This window comes from Tachypleus tridentatus, chromosome 2 (genome assembly GCF_004210375.1).
Source record: "Tachypleus tridentatus isolate NWPU-2018 chromosome 2, ASM421037v1, whole genome shotgun sequence".
In the NCBI taxonomy this organism is placed as follows: domain Eukaryota; kingdom Metazoa; phylum Arthropoda; class Merostomata; order Xiphosura; family Limulidae; genus Tachypleus; species Tachypleus tridentatus.
In genome coordinates this window covers 47,709,313-47,726,379 of record NC_134826.1, presented here as the reverse complement: position 1 = coordinate 47,726,379, position 17,067 = coordinate 47,709,313, and the positions used below count along the sequence as shown (strand labels likewise).

General features: G+C 36.2%; 1 protein-coding gene across 5 annotated transcripts in view; it reads right to left on the bottom strand.

Annotated features, from left to right (window-relative positions):
- The window catches only part of LOC143243012 (cell adhesion molecule Dscam1-like), a 118,745-nt gene that overhangs the window by 77,963 nt on the left and 23,715 nt on the right, over positions 1-17,067 (bottom strand). For all 5 annotated transcript variants that reach the window (XR_013023716.1, XM_076486652.1, XM_076486653.1 and 2 more), the window contains exon 2: positions 7,449-7,769. Coding sequence is in view for 4 of the 5 variants with exons in the window: in XM_076486652.1 (XP_076342767.1) it covers positions 7,449-7,769 (321 nt within the window). In the remaining variant the exon portion in view is untranslated. The remainder of the gene's footprint in view (positions 1-7,448; positions 7,770-17,067) is intronic.

Sequence of the window (17,067 nt, the reverse complement as noted above, 5' to 3'; positions counted from 1 at the left end):
CACAGACTTAGAATAAATTAATTTATGAGATCTTGGGCGTGGTCAAACACATTATTTGAAAAGGTTTTATCTAATGAGTCCAAAACTGTAATTAGATTTTAAATTCATTGAAAAGATGATAGAGCTATGAACTAACAGTTTGTACTTGAAAAATTCAGAACCATTTTATGAGCCGATTTGCCGCGGCTAAAAACGAACGGTTCTTAGAAACTATGAAGAGGATGAGAGAGAAAGAGAAAGTAAAATTTGAAAACCAGGAGGCGTTTATCAAATACAGTTATATATATATTATATGTGAGTGTGTTTGGAGATAAGCATTTTGTATCGCTTTTCTTGTACGCACATTTCATATAATCAATCTACATAAATGTTATACCTTAAAACGTTGTTACTACGTATTCCATAGAGCTGTTAATATGAATCGTACACACTAGCTTTGCTATGGTTACACTTTTCTCACGATAAACAAGAGTTGAAAAGCACGTGCTTGAACAAAAACGTCCAATACAAACGGTTTGTTTTCAAAGCGTGACTAAAGTTTCAACAATTGGAGCCCTCTATACAATTGCTCTATTATTTATTCCCAAACTCAAACAGATGATAACGTCAACAGTGTTGCAAAATCGACCCATGCAAAATAACATTTCCCCTACGTGTACGATAAGATTAGACGGAACTGTTGAAGTGAAGGGGCTTACAGAAACAAACATTCAATCTTTTAAGGCACAACAGTTATGTTAAATAAAACAAACGTAGAATGCACAGAACTATCTATCTGGCTTTCTATAAATTTTTACTCTAAGAAATATTTATCTCTTTATCTGTTTACATGCAATTTTGTGGGTATCATTCGTTATACCTTTTGTCTGTCTATTCCTTCGTGAACAAGCTCCAAGAACGTTGTATATTGGTTATTAAAAAAAGAGGAAGAAATGTTAAAAATAATCATTTGCGACAAAATAAAACGTGATTAAAACATTAATTATCAAATCTGTTTACAACGTACTTTGCTAACAAAAATAAAAATAAGAACAACCTGTGGGCTTCAGGGGTTGGTACAGAGAAACCAGATACGAACGTTGACTCCCTGGGGAAGGATTAAAGAAGAGACCGCTCGCTATAACAATACGGAAAATTGCAATATTCACCTCTGGAGAATAAATATGGTGTGAGATCAGCGCTACCAACCCCAAGGATTAAACATTTCAACTTTGATGACAATTGGTCCAACAGTTATAATATATACGTAGGTCTTGTATCATACAATGTCTACAATTATTCGTTCACAGAAACGTTTTACCTAACAAGCGCACACTTTTTTCTCTTTGTGGATCGTTCTTTCATCAAGATGAAATTAAACAACAATGAAACAAGAAAAAGGTATGTTTGAATTCCACTTTTCTGTGCTTTACAGACATTATTAATTCTTGATGACGAGAAACCCACCTGAAGTAAAAATGTATCTCAGAACGGCTGGTATGGGTATTAACACTTTTACTAATAGAGCAGACCCAGCATGGCCAGATGGTTAAGGCACACGACTCGTAATCTGAGGGTCGCGGGCTCGAATCCCCATTATACCAAACATGTTTGCCCTTTCAGCCTTGGGGACATTATAATGTAACGGTTAATCCCACTATTCGTTAGTAAAAGAGTAGCCCAAGAGTTGGCGTTGGGTGGTGATGACTAGCTGCTTTCCCTCTAGTCTTACACTGCTAAATTAGGGTCGGCTAGCGCAGATAGCCCTCGTGTAGCATTGCGCAAAATTCAAAACAAATCAACTTCAAACAAAAAAACAAACTAATAAAGCAGATGAACTAGGAAGGACGAAACGTGTTATCTGCTTTATTTGTAAAAGTGTTAATACCCATACCAGCCGTTCTGAGAAACATTATTATGGTTGAATACACGTATAAACAAAAGAGGAATTAAAATAATAACTGATAAAATTTGTGCATATTTAATTTAATAAAGATGAAAATTATGTTTTAAATATACAAGAAAGGATATAGCAATCACCCCAATACCCCAATAAATACTAAGGAGACAAATTCTGTTGTATTTTCTGACGGTTTTGTTTTGTGGGGGCTCACTGATATGATTAAGTGTGGATTGGCTCAATGATTTGCAGATACAGTTTAAGTGTGAAGAAAAGTTGATGTTATTTTTCCTCTGGTAGTTAGACTTGTTCCACACAAGAGTATCAGTTTTTTTTTTCCAATTTTCGCAAAAGGCTTTTCCACTTTTAAATCAGTCAAAGGAGAGTGAAAGAGGTTAGGTTTGAAATTCGCGAGAGCTATCTGTGCTAGCCTTCCCTAATTTAGCAGTGTAAGACTAGAGGGAAGACAGCCATCGCCAACTCTTGGGCTACTCTCTTACCAACGAATAGTGAGATTGACCGTCACATTATAACGCATGTTTGGTATGACAGGGATTTGATTCCGCGACCCTCAGATTACGAGTCGAGTGCCTTAACCACCTGGTCATGCCAGGTAAGAGAAAGAAAAACATATTATTTGTAAAAACGATTTTGAACGTGCGAATCAGCAAATCTCGTGACGATCACAGTCGGTTTTGACATTACGAAGACAGTGCAGTGGCACCGAAAATTAATTAGTTTTAGGAAGGTTGTGACGCAAAATATTCATACCGAGGTATGTGTGTTCGGATTGCTCATTTAGAATTTCCAAGATGAGAATATTCCTTGAACTCAATGGCGTTCGAAAATAAATGAATATGGATCAACTTAGGGTACCAGAACATTCCATTAAAGAGAACTGCAATAAGGCGTATCCCAACCGTGGCAAGTAAAGTGCAGAGTTTTGTAACAGATGAGAATCTTCCAACTCAAAAGTCAGTGGTTAAACTTATCTACATGACACAGGTACCAACACGCAACATAATAAAGGAGAATCTCTCTCTCTCTGGAAAAGAGACCAACAAGGTTTGATTCACCAACGTAAGACTTCCAGTTATATATACCCTATACGCTTCAAACTTCAAGTAGCTGGAGAATGAAACGGGCATGACATTCTTTACTATGACATATCATTAAAATCCCTGGATACAAATCCTATGAATTTCTCTATGATTGAAGTGTTGAAACGGCGGTATACTAGAAGAATTATGAAAGTAAGCAGGGATGGGTGGTGTGTTTTGGACAGAATAGCCTTGCAACCGATAACTTTCGATGAAATTTACCGTTTGTTTATAGTCAAAGACATGCAGTGTTCAGGTAAAACATGTCCGGACATTGCGACATGGCCTGTAACTATGCGGTGAATTTGCTTATTTGAAGTTAAACACAAAGTTATAAAATTGGCTGTATGTGCTCTGCTACCACGGGTATCGAAACCTGACTTCCAGCGTTTTACGTTCGCAGACACACTGTTGTACCATAAAATACAATACAGTGAGACTATTATAGTTTTGATATAACGTACTTCACACCTACATACGGTAATGACTAGAAAACTGTAATTCTAATATAATCATTTTATTTAGAGACATTTCAAGGTGTGTTGCTTACAAAAAGGTTCAACTTAAACGAAAATGAATCATCGGGTTTACTTTATTTATCTTGGAATGTTCGGGTAAGGCTGCAAAATAACTGTCCGTACACAAACGTTCCCAATTTAGAACCGATAGGTTAGAGAAAAGACTAATTAACAACATTTATTACTCATTTTTGACAAAGTCTTCTTTCACTGCCACTCTTATAACGCTTCCGCGTCCCCAAAGTGCTGCGCCACATTTTTTGGCAGCAACGAGAAGCGAACCACGAAACTTCAAATTAGCAATCCGAGTTTCTTAGCTAATAGATAAATCCGGTCACGATCAACAAATTGAACCGTGTATATAAATATAAAATATAACAAAACCGTGTTTCATGTAAAATCATTCCAAATACCAGAATCGTACGGTCTAGAAAATAACTTAAAATTTACTAACTAAATGTTATATATGTTATACAGTTTCGTATATAGCATTTATATGTGCACTTATGGTGTGAAAATATCTGAAGTGAGTAAAAGTATCCGTTCTCAGTGACGGAAAAAGTTTAGGTTAATTTATCAATATAAATTATTTCACGGACTTTAAAATGGTTAATTGTTAGCACTTGTGATTCGACTCAGAGTGAAATACTTAAACCGCCAACCGAAACCAGTAAGTGTTGAATATTTCAGTCATGCTAAGAGCCACTCAACTATGAAATACTGTAAACCCATATTTTTATTCTATAAGTTTTGTCACATTTCGAAATGTGAATCATAATGTGATTAGTTCCTATCAATTTAGTGGAGGATATATTACTTACAAAATAAAATTTGGCATCACCATTATTCATGTCTGAACTCCCGTCACTTCAAAAGTGAATGTTGAGCTTTGTCTGTGAGCACAGCTTTTTCAAAGGGAAGTAGACGAACGCCATCTAGCAAAACACAGCTAAGAGAACTGGCTTGGAAAAATCAAGTATTTGCAATATATATATATATAAAACACATTGTTCACTTTCTATACTTCAAGTTTACAATGATTTGACACCATCGCAACCAAGACGACCTTCGTCGTTAATTAAGAATCGTACACGACTTTTTTTAACGTTTTCGACTACGTTATTTGTATTTATATTTTGCGTGTATTAGGCGCATTTCACTCTCGACTGATAAAAACATGATTTTTTTATGTTTTCAAATTTAACCTCAATAAACACAAAATAAATCGCGTTTAAGGTTCTAACTACAACTTTTCAAATGGAAATGACGCAGTTTTTTGAAATATTGAGCGAATGCATTGGAAGCAGTAATTTAAGAACCTTACAGGCGAGATACGTCAAGTGGAACTGCTGTGATATATTCAAAGTCAGTGATCCAGTTCATTTTAAGGAATCCCACAGAGAAATGTAAAGTTGAGATTACGTTTACAGAACTCACAAACATGTCACTTTAATAAACAAAGTTAATGGACTTACAATGAATTAAAAAAAGCTCTTTACGAAACATGCATTCGGACGAAAAAACGTGCCCTTCTTGTTCGTTACTCATTTTTAAATGCACACTAAAAAACCCAGAAACTTTCGTAGTCAAGGATATTCATAAAAAAAGAAAATGCTGTCTTCAGTACTATGACTCTAAATAACCATAAAGTGAAATTTGCTTAAAAAATAAACCTTTAAATGGTTAAGTCTAAATATAATATTATCTAGTAGCCAAAAAAATGTTGAAAAAGGAAAAAAATCGAACCAACAGAGGTCGTAAGTAATGATAATAGTATGTTATCAGCTTTAAGTATATTACCGCTATTTTATGATTTTAAGTACAATTAATACACATAGATACAGTTTTTCTTGTATGGTGTGTTGAGGTCATCGCAAAAACGAGGCTGGACATTTTTTGACGAGTAAAGAAAACAAATATGTTGATTTATAGTGCCCCTAATTACAGCTAGTACGTAAATCATCAGACGGTTAAACATAAAGATCCAAACACACAAATATAACTTACTCTTTTCAAGTGTGAAGCTTAATAGTGCATTTGTGCCCTTTAAGATGAAAATAAGAGGGTTAACGGGCCATGACAAAAGTTCTTTTTAGGCCTATATCATATTTGACAGCTCTACACTTTACATCTGGCTGTATATGAACAAACCTATTACATAAAACTTCGAGCTCTCCCTTCTCATTATGTTCTAATATTTATGTTTTAGGATATATTTAGAATACCTACGACTTACAACAGGATAAAATAATAGCGTAAGAAAAGGTCACTGCTTATGTAGATGAAGGTAAGGGTTTAGATTCAGCGTATCTGGGTTTTCAGAAAGCATTTGACAAGATGCTACATAAAAAGACTTGTAAAAAAAAATTTCTATAGATGTTGAGGCAAAGTTAACTAATTGGGTAGAAGAATGATGTAATGGTTGATTACTCGTTTAAGTTATCCAAGAAGTGTGTTGTTGCTAGTGGTAGGATAAATAGGGTTTCACGTTATAGAATATAAAATTGTATCTGCTTGGATGGCTTAAGAGGTTCATCAACCACAACAACAAGATCCCTTGCTTTCATGACATAGCTAAGGTTATTCCGATTGAAATTATATTTATAATTCAAATTATTATAACCCATATCCATTGTCTTGCATTTGTTATAGTTAAGAATACCTAAATGATCTAAGTTCTTCTGTAAATCAGCAACATCCTCTTCAGAGCTTTCAACACCCATGACTTTAATATTATCTGCATATTTAAGTAATTTATTGGCTATGCCTTCACCTATATCACTAACGTAACTCAAATAGCCAAAGGCCCTAAGACTGAGCTCTGAGGTACCTCATGCGTGGCTTTAATCCAGTTTGACTGAACTCCATTTTTAATAACCCTCTGATTTCTTCCAACTAACCACCTTTCTATCCAATTTGCTAACTTATTCCCGACACCTACAGACGTATATTTTTACAAACCAAATGCTTTCAGAAAATCCAGACACACTAAATTTTGTAAGACAAAATTTTCCTTAGAGAAACCACGTTGACTATTTAACAGATTCTAAATTTGTTAAATGACTTTGCAAAGTATCTGTTATCAGATTTTCCAAAATGACTTTCGCGACTGATATTAAACTAATAGGTTTATAACACAGGCCTGCAATGATTTTATTGTCTCAACATGCTTACGTGTTCTAAATTAATTCACAGTTGCCGAATTGTGCAATGCTATTTATTTTACTTCATCATGTGCAAACTTTTTTTTCCCATAAAACATTATATTTACTTTTACACAAGTAAATAATTTTGTTATTGAAATCAGGTCACATTTTGTCATGCTTAAAATGTCGACAACCACTGGCTCTAGATTTCTTTAAACCAATCGCGACGTGAGAGTTTTATCGTAGATTTCTTTAAACCAATCGCGACGTGAGAGTCTTATCGTAGATTTCTTTAAACCAATCGCGACGTGAGAGTCTTATCGATCGTTCCAGAACCTAACTATAACACACTTATTATTAAAAAAAGAAGTTTACTGTGGTAAAGTAAATAATAATTTATCTGAGTTAGAGGATTTTTCCTTATGTGTAGAATATTATTACGTAATAGAAAAAATGAATATTATTTTTCAAATATGCGTGGCTTAAGTGTGAAAAATTCGTTATCAAAACCGAAAACAACTATTGTGAAGTTTAAATTCGTAGATCTGATGATTATTAGGTAATAATATACCCAGTAATTATTGGCACAAATGCTCTGTTATCATAATAATTACATTCATAGAGTTATAAAATTTTTGAATAATTAAATATAACAAAATAATTTGAAAGCATACAGATGGGCATTTAAGCACCATCATTATGCCTTATCAAAAACCACGTGATGGTTTGTTTACTCGTCAAAATAAACTAGGTAAGTATGGCCGCAAAACCGTGCCTCTGCAAATTAGTGTTAGTTGTAAATTACCTGCTTTCACTTGAACGTCTCTACTTCCGACTTTACCCAATGAGTTAGACGCCACACAGCGGTAAACACGTGAATGAATGTCCTGCCGGAAATTTTCCGAACGAAACGGTGGAAACACTAGTGTACCGTTAGACAAGGAAATCCGTAAACTTGGGACGTCGATAGCTTTGGTACCATCTGTGAGGACCCAGTATATATCAGGGTTAGGGTTTCCTGTAGCAGAACACTGAAGAGATGTTCCCGAAGTGTTGAGGAAAGCCACTCTTGACGGAGGTTCAAAATTTATCATGGGAGCGCTGTATTCGTTGAAAGTAGTGTCACCTACCGAAAAAAGAATTTAAATATAATAAATATTTATGATATATTAAAATAATTAAAACCAGAATTCAAACATCATAATGGCGTTATAAAAGATATGATATTTTACAATAAGACAAGTATCTTTTGCGTCGTAAATCAAGAGGCGTTGTAGTCGGAGAAGTAGCGCTCCTCGCAGAAAATATTTAAAATTTGTAAATAAATTACTTTTGTAATGCATTAAAGTAACAAAAATTGATTTAAAGGTGAATTTTCAACAAATTTAATAATTTCCTTAAAAACTATACTTTGGTTGGGTATAATTCCTGTGTGGTTGCCATATTTTTAAACACTTTGATTTTGAGTAAAAAATGAATCGAAATATGCGGGCCCTCGAACTCAAGTTCCTCTCAGTCGTTCGGCTCTTTCCGTGACGGTTTACAACTATGACGTAATAGTTGCCAAACACGCTTTGTTGCGCGCTAACCATTTTGTTCCTTCCAGTGCTGGTGTTTTATGTAAATCTATCGGTGCTTTTTCGGATTACATACTTTGTGAGACTATTTTTGTCTTGATATTGCTACTTTATGTTTGTTTTATGATAACATGGTTTACTGCGTTGCTTATGGTTGTAAAAACGGTTCAGCATCGGACAAAAGCTTCTTTTCGTTTCCGTGCAAGGAGAAGGAACCGGCAAGGAAGCGACAGTGGATGCGGATGGTCAATAGGAAGAACTGGACTCCTTCACACCGTACAAAGCTTTGTCAAGATCACTTTGAACGCTCATGTTTTGTGTCGGATCCCACTGTTTTGGATTCCGTGAGTTTCAGGCCAGGCAGGTTGAGACTGAAAAAACCATTCAAGTCAACAAATTCATAGTATGATGCTTCCAAGACATTGATATTCAGGCAATTTCCATCAAAGCCTCGAGTCTGGGTAATGCACTCTTCATCTTTTAATCGGTTTGACACCTTGTCGTATGAGCGACAACAAACGCACTCTCTCCTGGTTGGCATCTGCTCGCACCACACTTACACCTTGCACAAACATATGGAATATGTCATATAAATTATACATTAATGGTAAATATTAAATTAACTATTCAGACTGCTACATCTAGTTTGATTTTATAGACAGAATTATGACATATAATTGAAATTCATTTTGTTACGAGTCATAAATACCCGGTACAATGATTGTAGAAGGTCCCGAGTATTAGTTACCATAGTCAGCAAAGTATAAACAAATAAAACCCAGTCTGTGATACCAATAATTTATAAACACCAGACAGGTTTCGAGATGCTTAAAATTGCACGTGAAATAATACAGACCATATTTGTTGTCATGACTTAGGCTTACCATTCTTCCACTGGAGGTATGACCGACTCGCAACCGGCCTGGGTGCTATGAGTATCACTCACAGTTCCGCTACTCTCGCTCGTGGAACTGTCCTCATCACTAGAACTTGTCAGACCTGTGTCAAAAGTAACTGTTCTAGGTTCGTTCAGAGTAGGTTGGAATTGATATGGCGCTACTCAACACTGTTCAGAACACAAAGTCAAAACAGATTTCGCCTCTGTTTCTCCGTATGCACTAGCCATGTTCATTTACATTCAACGCGCTGGCGTTGGCGGTTTGTTTGGCAAATATTACGTCACAGTACTTTTCCTAGCGACATACGTAAAAACTAAAACGTTCGGATTGCCGCTCGGAAAGGGCTCTTTCTGCACCAAGTTCTATGTTTCGTTTATTAGAACATATTTTTTTATAAAAAATCTGAATCTGCAAAATTCATCAGTATGAGTAGTTCTTTCGACTGCAAAGTTTTCTTTTTGCTATAAAATTCACCTTTAAAGCTGTATATGACGTGAAAAAAAGAACAAAAACACAAGATGTAATTTGAGAAAAAGTAAATATAATATTTGTTTTGCTTGGGTTATTTGCATTCTGTCCACGGCGGGAATAGAACTGTGGATCCTATTGCTGTAAGTCCACGGGTTAGACACAGCGGGTGTCTAATTGTAATATATTTGCTTAAATAAAGAAATGTAATTCTAGCCATGAAACTCACAAAATACTGCCCTCTCCCCAGTGACACAGAGGTATGTTTGTAGACTTACAACGCTATAAACCAGGTTTCGATATCCGTGGTGGGCAGAGCACAGATAGCTCATTGTGTAGCTTTGTGCTTAATTACAAACACAAAATGTCGCTTATGCTGCCAAGCTTGCAATCAGTGTGCCCCCGGCATGACCAGGTGGTGAGAATGCTCGACTTGTAATATGAGGGTCGCTGGTTCAAATTCCCGTCAGACAGAACATGCTCGCCCTTTCAGCCAGGCGGGCGTTATAATGTGACTCTCAATCCCATTATTTGTTGGTAAAAGAGTAGTCCAAAAGTTTTCGGTGGGGGATGATAACTAGCTATCTTCCCTCTAGTCTTACACTTCTAAATTAGGGACGGCTAACGCAGATATCCCTCGTGTAGCTTTGCGCGAAATTCCAAAACAAAACAAAAAACATTTCTCTACTGAAGTGCAGACAGAAACGACGCTTTTATCACCTATGCAGTTTCCACGTTATCGATAATAATAATAAAAAGATTTACTAGAAATAAGCCAGAAACTGTCACATAGGAAAATAATTCTCGTTGGATTCCTCTGAGACCATACTGTCTCGCGCAAATCCGAGATAACATGCCGTGTTTACGCCTAACGCTGACTCGTGCAATAAATTTATGCTAGAGGGTTTTTGCAGAAGTTGAAAACAAAAAATGAATGAAGCTAATAGGCCGAAGAAAGTGGTATCTCCGCATTATTTTCCAGCGTTCTTAGACCTTCCAGCGTCAAGGAAGACGATCCAATGAAAGATAGTTTCTTTTCCTCTCTCTCCGCGCTTTGTTTCATATTGCACTTGTCAACCTGAACACTCGCTATCTGTATGCTGCAAAAGCATCACATAAGCTCATAAGAGAGAGAAATGAAGTCTCCGGGGTCGTAAACAATGTGTTAAGATTTGAGGTTATGGGCAAAGAGTAACCATTCCCTCCATGTCCATCAATCTTATTTTTCCTACTATAAAACGTAAGTCTGCGATAAGAAAAGCTACGTTCTCGTGCAACGCTTTTAGCAAGGGAAGTTTCAATCGGTTGATAACTGAACGATAGCTATTCAGAACGTAACGTTAGAGACAGAATAGTATTCAGATAAACCGCTATCCCTCTTAATTACGCGACTCTAACTTCTTATAATAGTTATTCGTATATTATGTTGTTACGCAGATGATTATGGAGGTCCAGGAGGCAACCCAAACCACATAATTAGAGTAAAGCAATTTATACATTAATTTAGCGGCTAATCAGCACCGTATTCTAAAGCACGTAAAGTTGGGCATTTTCTCGTAATCTTACACGTAATGTTCATTGTATTCTTCTTTCAGAATGATATGCATTTTTTAATCATTTTTATTATCTCTGAGTGAATGTAGATACAAAAGTTTAATTGTGTTAACTTAATTTTCAGAAAAAAATATTATTTTCGTGTGTTTTTGTTTGTTTCTTTCTTTCTATTTAGTCCATCATCCTCCGTATAACATGGTCTGGAACGTTATTTGGACTAATGGTTTGATTCATTCACACTCCGAGTTCGTTGCCCTAACGATAAGGGAATTTGAGTAATATCGTGTATTTGATTCTGTATATACTGTTGCTTTTTATTTTCCTTCCTGTGTTGAAGTGCTGTATATTCTTTGCAGAAAGTAAACATTGAATAGAACCACCTCCCCCTTTAAGAAAAATATTCGAGCCGTTCAGTTAAAGCGGGCAATCAGAAGACCTTAGTTCTTGGATTCTATAAGTGGTCAGGGCGCAGGGTCGAATCCTATCACTCGATCTTTCAGCCTTGGGGGTATAGTAATGTTAAAACCAAACCCACTATTTGTTGGTACAAGAGCAGCTCAAGACTAGGCGATGGATGGTGTTGATTAGTTGTCTTCCCTCTGATTTACCTCTTCCAAAGTAGGGTCGGCTCGAGTAACTTTATGTGAAATTAAACAAACAAATAAACCAATTCAGCATTCTGGAAAATTTAAGTAAATGCTGTTAGGTATCTATAACAAGTAATTTCGAAAATCTCCTGTTATCATTGAAAAAGAAAGTCCTACCTGTAGAGCCCCCCAGTGGCTCAGCGGTATGTATGCGGACTTACAACGCTAAAAAGCGGGTTTCGATACCCGTGGTGGGCAGAGCACAGATAGCCCATTGAGTAGCTTTGTGCTTAATTGAAAACAACAATAACCTACCCGTCGAAGTAACTTTTTTATTTTTTATTTTTAAAAAATTACCAAACATTTTAAATTCTACGTGGTTTTCAACATCATGGACATCTTTTCGTGTATTTAAAATATTTAGGAGTTATAAGAGTAAAGCCCAATCATTTAGTACATATGGTTAGTGGTATGGAGCTGTTTGCTGGCTTCATTCCTTCTAGTCAGTTGTTCAAAATTAGGGGCGATGATAGACGGCTTTAGTAGCGTTGTCATAAGGACACATACATGTCGCCTTATTCCTTAATTAGGCATCTTAAACTTCCGACACTGTATAGTATTGGAATTATGACCAGGAACCCCACTAACTCCTTTTAAAAGCAGAAATATTCAGATGTTAATTCATCGGAGTTTAATCCAAATTACACCCTTCTCCATAATTATAAATTGCAAAGCGTTCATATTTCATCTTAACTTACCGTTTAAATTTCATGTTTTTGAGCTGTATCCTAATAACTCGTTTATAGATAATTGCACATAAATGTCGAACATATATTAACAAACCTTCCACTGTAAAATATATTTTGTATGTATCCATTTTAGTTATCATTCGGATGTTTGGCTTGCTTACAATAGTAATTAAACCCATACATACTGATGAAGTAAACTTCTTACAATCCCGTAAACCGTTTAATTTCAGTACATAATGTAGAATCATGTTTAATACCTATCCTTTACCACATGGTTAATTTATTACTGGGCTTCCTGTAAAAGTTCGATAATTTAAATGGCAAGTACGAACACTACTGGGCCCAGCATGGTGTTAGTTAGTTTGTTTGTTTTTGGAATTTCGCACAAAGCTACTCGAGGGCTATCTGTGCTAGTCGTCCCTAATTTATCAGTGTAAGACTAGAGGGAAGGCAGCTAGTCATCACCACCCGCCTCCAACTCTTGGGCTACTCTTTTACCAACGAATAGTGGGATTGACCGTAACATTATACACCCCCACGGCTGGGAGGGCGAGCATGTTCAGCGCGACGCGGGCGCGAACCCGCGACCCTCAGATTACGAGTCGCACGCCTTACGCGCTTGGCCATGCCAGGCCAGCATGGTGTTAAGGCGTGCGACTCGTAATCTGAGGGTCGCGGGTTCGCATCCCCGTCGCGCCAAACATCCTCGCCCTTTCAGCCGTGGAGACGTAATAATGTTACGGTCAATCCCACTATTCGTTGATTAAAAAAGTAGCCCAAGAGTTGGCGGTGGGTGGTGATGACTAGCTGTCTTCCCTCTAGTCTTACACTGCAAAATTAGAAACCACTAGCTCAGATAGCCTCCTCAGATAGTAGCTTTGCGCGAATTTCTAAATAAACCAAACCTTTGTTTCGTAATCAAAATAAAAAAAATATTTATTTTCATTTCTCCAAATTTCAATTTACGTTTCTGAAATCAACGTTAAAACAGAAACACATACATATATAATGTATGTTTGTTTTTCAATTACAACGTGATGCATGAAACAGCAAAGACCCAAGTGTTTACCAATACTATTTGATTAGCTTTATGAATTTTGTTAAAAAACGTACATACATTTCATGGCTTACATAGGGTCGGAAAGGATATTAGTTTTCTCTCAGGATATCATTCGTTAAAAGTTTATGATATATTTTATCGATTTTATGAAAATGTATCTTTAGTAAATATCAGAAAATTTTCCTTTTCTTCGAACTAGCAAAACCTCCTTTCTACGCTACAAATTAGGTAGCCATATTGAGTGATCAATCTTCTTAAATTTAAAATTGATATCATTTAAATTTGGCTTTCTTTTTGTTTGAATCCCAGCAACTGCTACGTTATGTATACCTTACAACATGCCAGCTTCTAATTAAATCATGTCATTTTTCAAAAGGTTAGTTGCATCGTATTTCAATACAGCTGGTATGGGTATTAACAGTTTTATTGGTAAGCAGAGAACAACATTTCGACCTTTCTAGGTCATCTTTAGGTTAATAAAGGTCGAAACGTTCTTCTTAGCTTATCAATAAAAGTGTTAATAACAATACCAGTCGTTCTGTGTGTGTGTTTCTCTTATAGCAAAGCCACATCAGGCTATCTGCTGAGTTCACCAAAGGGAATCAAGCCCTTGATTTTACCGTTGTAAATCCGTAGACTTACCGCTGTACCTGCGGGGGACCCCAGTCGTTCTGAGATACATTTTTATTTCTAGTGGGTTTCTCATCATGAAGGTTTAGTTTTATTTTTAGCTTCTTGAAAAGCACGTGATTTAGGGTATTCCAACTAATACATCATCTTTCTATACTATGAATGTTTATTCTACACAATTTGTTCTTATTTGAACACTTGAATTCTGCGCTCTTCTTTGAAGCACTTGTGCAACCTTACTCAGTGTATACCATGTTCTGAATCTTATCTTGATACTATTCCAGTAGCCCATTAAATCCTTTAATTACATCTGCATATCCTTTACAGTGTAAACCATGTTCCGAATCTTATCTTGACACTATTCCACTACCCCATTAAATCCTTACATTGCATCTGTATATCCTGTACATTGTATACCATGTTCTGAATCTTATCTTGGTACCATTCCACTAACTTATGAAATCGTTACATTACGTCTGAATATTCTATACAGTATAAACCATGTAATGAATCTTATTTTCGTACTATTTTACTGGACCATTAAATCTTTACATTACATCTGTATATCCTATGCAGTGTATACCATGTTCTGAATCTTATCTTGATACTATTCCAGTAGCCAATTAAATCCTTTAATTACATCTGCATATCCTTTACAGTGTAAATCATGTTCAGAATCTTATCTTGACACTATTCCACTACCCCATTAAATCCTTACATTGCATCTGTATATCCTATACATTGTATACCATGTTCTGAATCTTATCCTGGCACCATTATGCTAGCCCATAAAATCATAACATTACATCTCTATATCACATACAGTGTATACCGTGTTCTGAATTTCATCTTCATAGTATTCCATTGGACCATTAAATACACAGTGTTTAAATGACATCTGTACCATACAACACACCACAAACAGACGTAACATTATACAACGTAAGTTTTAGTATGTTTTAACTTATGTTGAGCTATAAAGTCGACTAAAAGCACTGAAGGTAAACACTAAAATCACTTTATGATTTGATGTATAAAGTTAATTAGTTTTTTAAACGACATGTTTGATATCGTTTCTGAAAGCTTTATAAGAAAGAGTAATGGCCCATCGCGAAGACATCTTTAGAATTTAAGAAAACTCTTAAAGGTTCTACAGGTTTTTCTGCAAGAAAAAAGTAAAGTTGTCCACAAATTTTCATAATTCGAGCAGCTTTTAGAATAGCTTGTATCTTCCACTCAAACGCATAATTCTTAGTTATGTGTGTATGTATATATACTCTTCAAAACAAGAAACGCAAAAGGGATATTTTTGTTATTTTAAAGAGAAATATATGTAATAACGTTACAAGCTCAGAGTATGTGATGTTACACGTGTTAAGGCACTGATTGTCAGACCAAAATGACAATAAAAGTTGTGCACTTTGAAAACGGAGGAAAACATCGGATTTTTCGCTAAAACGCATGCGTGTCCAATAAATTAGTTTGAGAGATCTGCATGTTCTGCAAGTGCAACATGTGCAAAATCCCTATAAAAATAACGGGTTCTCGGTTTCCATAGCTCAGTGTTAAGCCACCGACACGCAATACAGTTACGCCAAGACTGACTGAAGCACAACGCAACAACGCCATTGGTCGCTTGGAAGAAGGCGAATCTCTATCAGATGTTGCCAGAGCTTTGAATGTCCACCCAAGCACCATCACAAGGCCATGGAATCGTCATCAACAACATGGATCAACTCGTGACCGTCCACGATCTGGCAGACCTCGTGTGATCACGCCCGCACAAGATCGCAACATCCGGTTAGGTCACCTTTGGGATAGGACCACCACTGCGACGTCTACTGCCTCAACCATACCAGGGCTGCGTAGGATTTCCTATCAGACCGTACGCAACCGTCGACGAGATTCTTAGGCCCCATGTGCAACCCATCATGTTGAACGTCAACGACGTTTTTCAACATGACAACGGCCGTCCTCACATAGCCCGACTCACCACTGTCTTCTTGAGACACCACAACATCAACGTTCTTCCTGGCCCTCCAGATCACCAGATTTAAACCCCATCGATCATCTTTGGGGCGAGTTGGACCGATGTCTGCGACGGCGATAACCTCAACCGCAGACTCTACTTCAGCTTGCAGCAGCTTTGCAGGCTGAGTGGACAGCCATTCCACAGGATGTCATTCATCATCTCATCGCTTCCATGGGCAGGAGATGCCAAGCAGTTATTGATGCTCACGGGGGGCATACTCGTTATTGACGTTGAGTGACGTTAAACTTCACCTAGTGAGCGTGGACTTCGCCTTTGCAGACTTTGGATGTTCAGCTGTGAATGTGCAAAGTTTCACACATGTCATACAGAACTACCCGGAATAAACTTGTTACCAATTTGTCTCATATTTTGCCTTTGCGTTTCTTTTTTTTGAAGAGTATGTATAACCAAAATAAACATTAACCCCATTAATTATTCAATTATATTTATAAAACCAATCGAAACATTAATCTCATTAATTTTACAATTATATTTATAAAATCAACCGAAAAATTAACCCTCTTCACCATAAACCCAACTGGAACATTTACCCTATTCATCATTCAATTATGTTTATAAAACCAATCGAAACGTTAACCCTATTTTTTATTCAATTATATTTATAAAACCAACCGAAATATTAACCCTATTAATTATTCAATTATATTTATAAAACCAACCGAAATATTAACCCTATTAATTATTCAAGTATATTTATAAAACCAACTGAAACATTAACCCTATTCATTACTGAATTATATTTATAAAACCGAACGAAACATTAACCCTATTCATTCTTGAATTATATTTATAAAGCCAACCGAAACATTAACCATATTCATCATTCAATTACGTTTATAAAACCAAT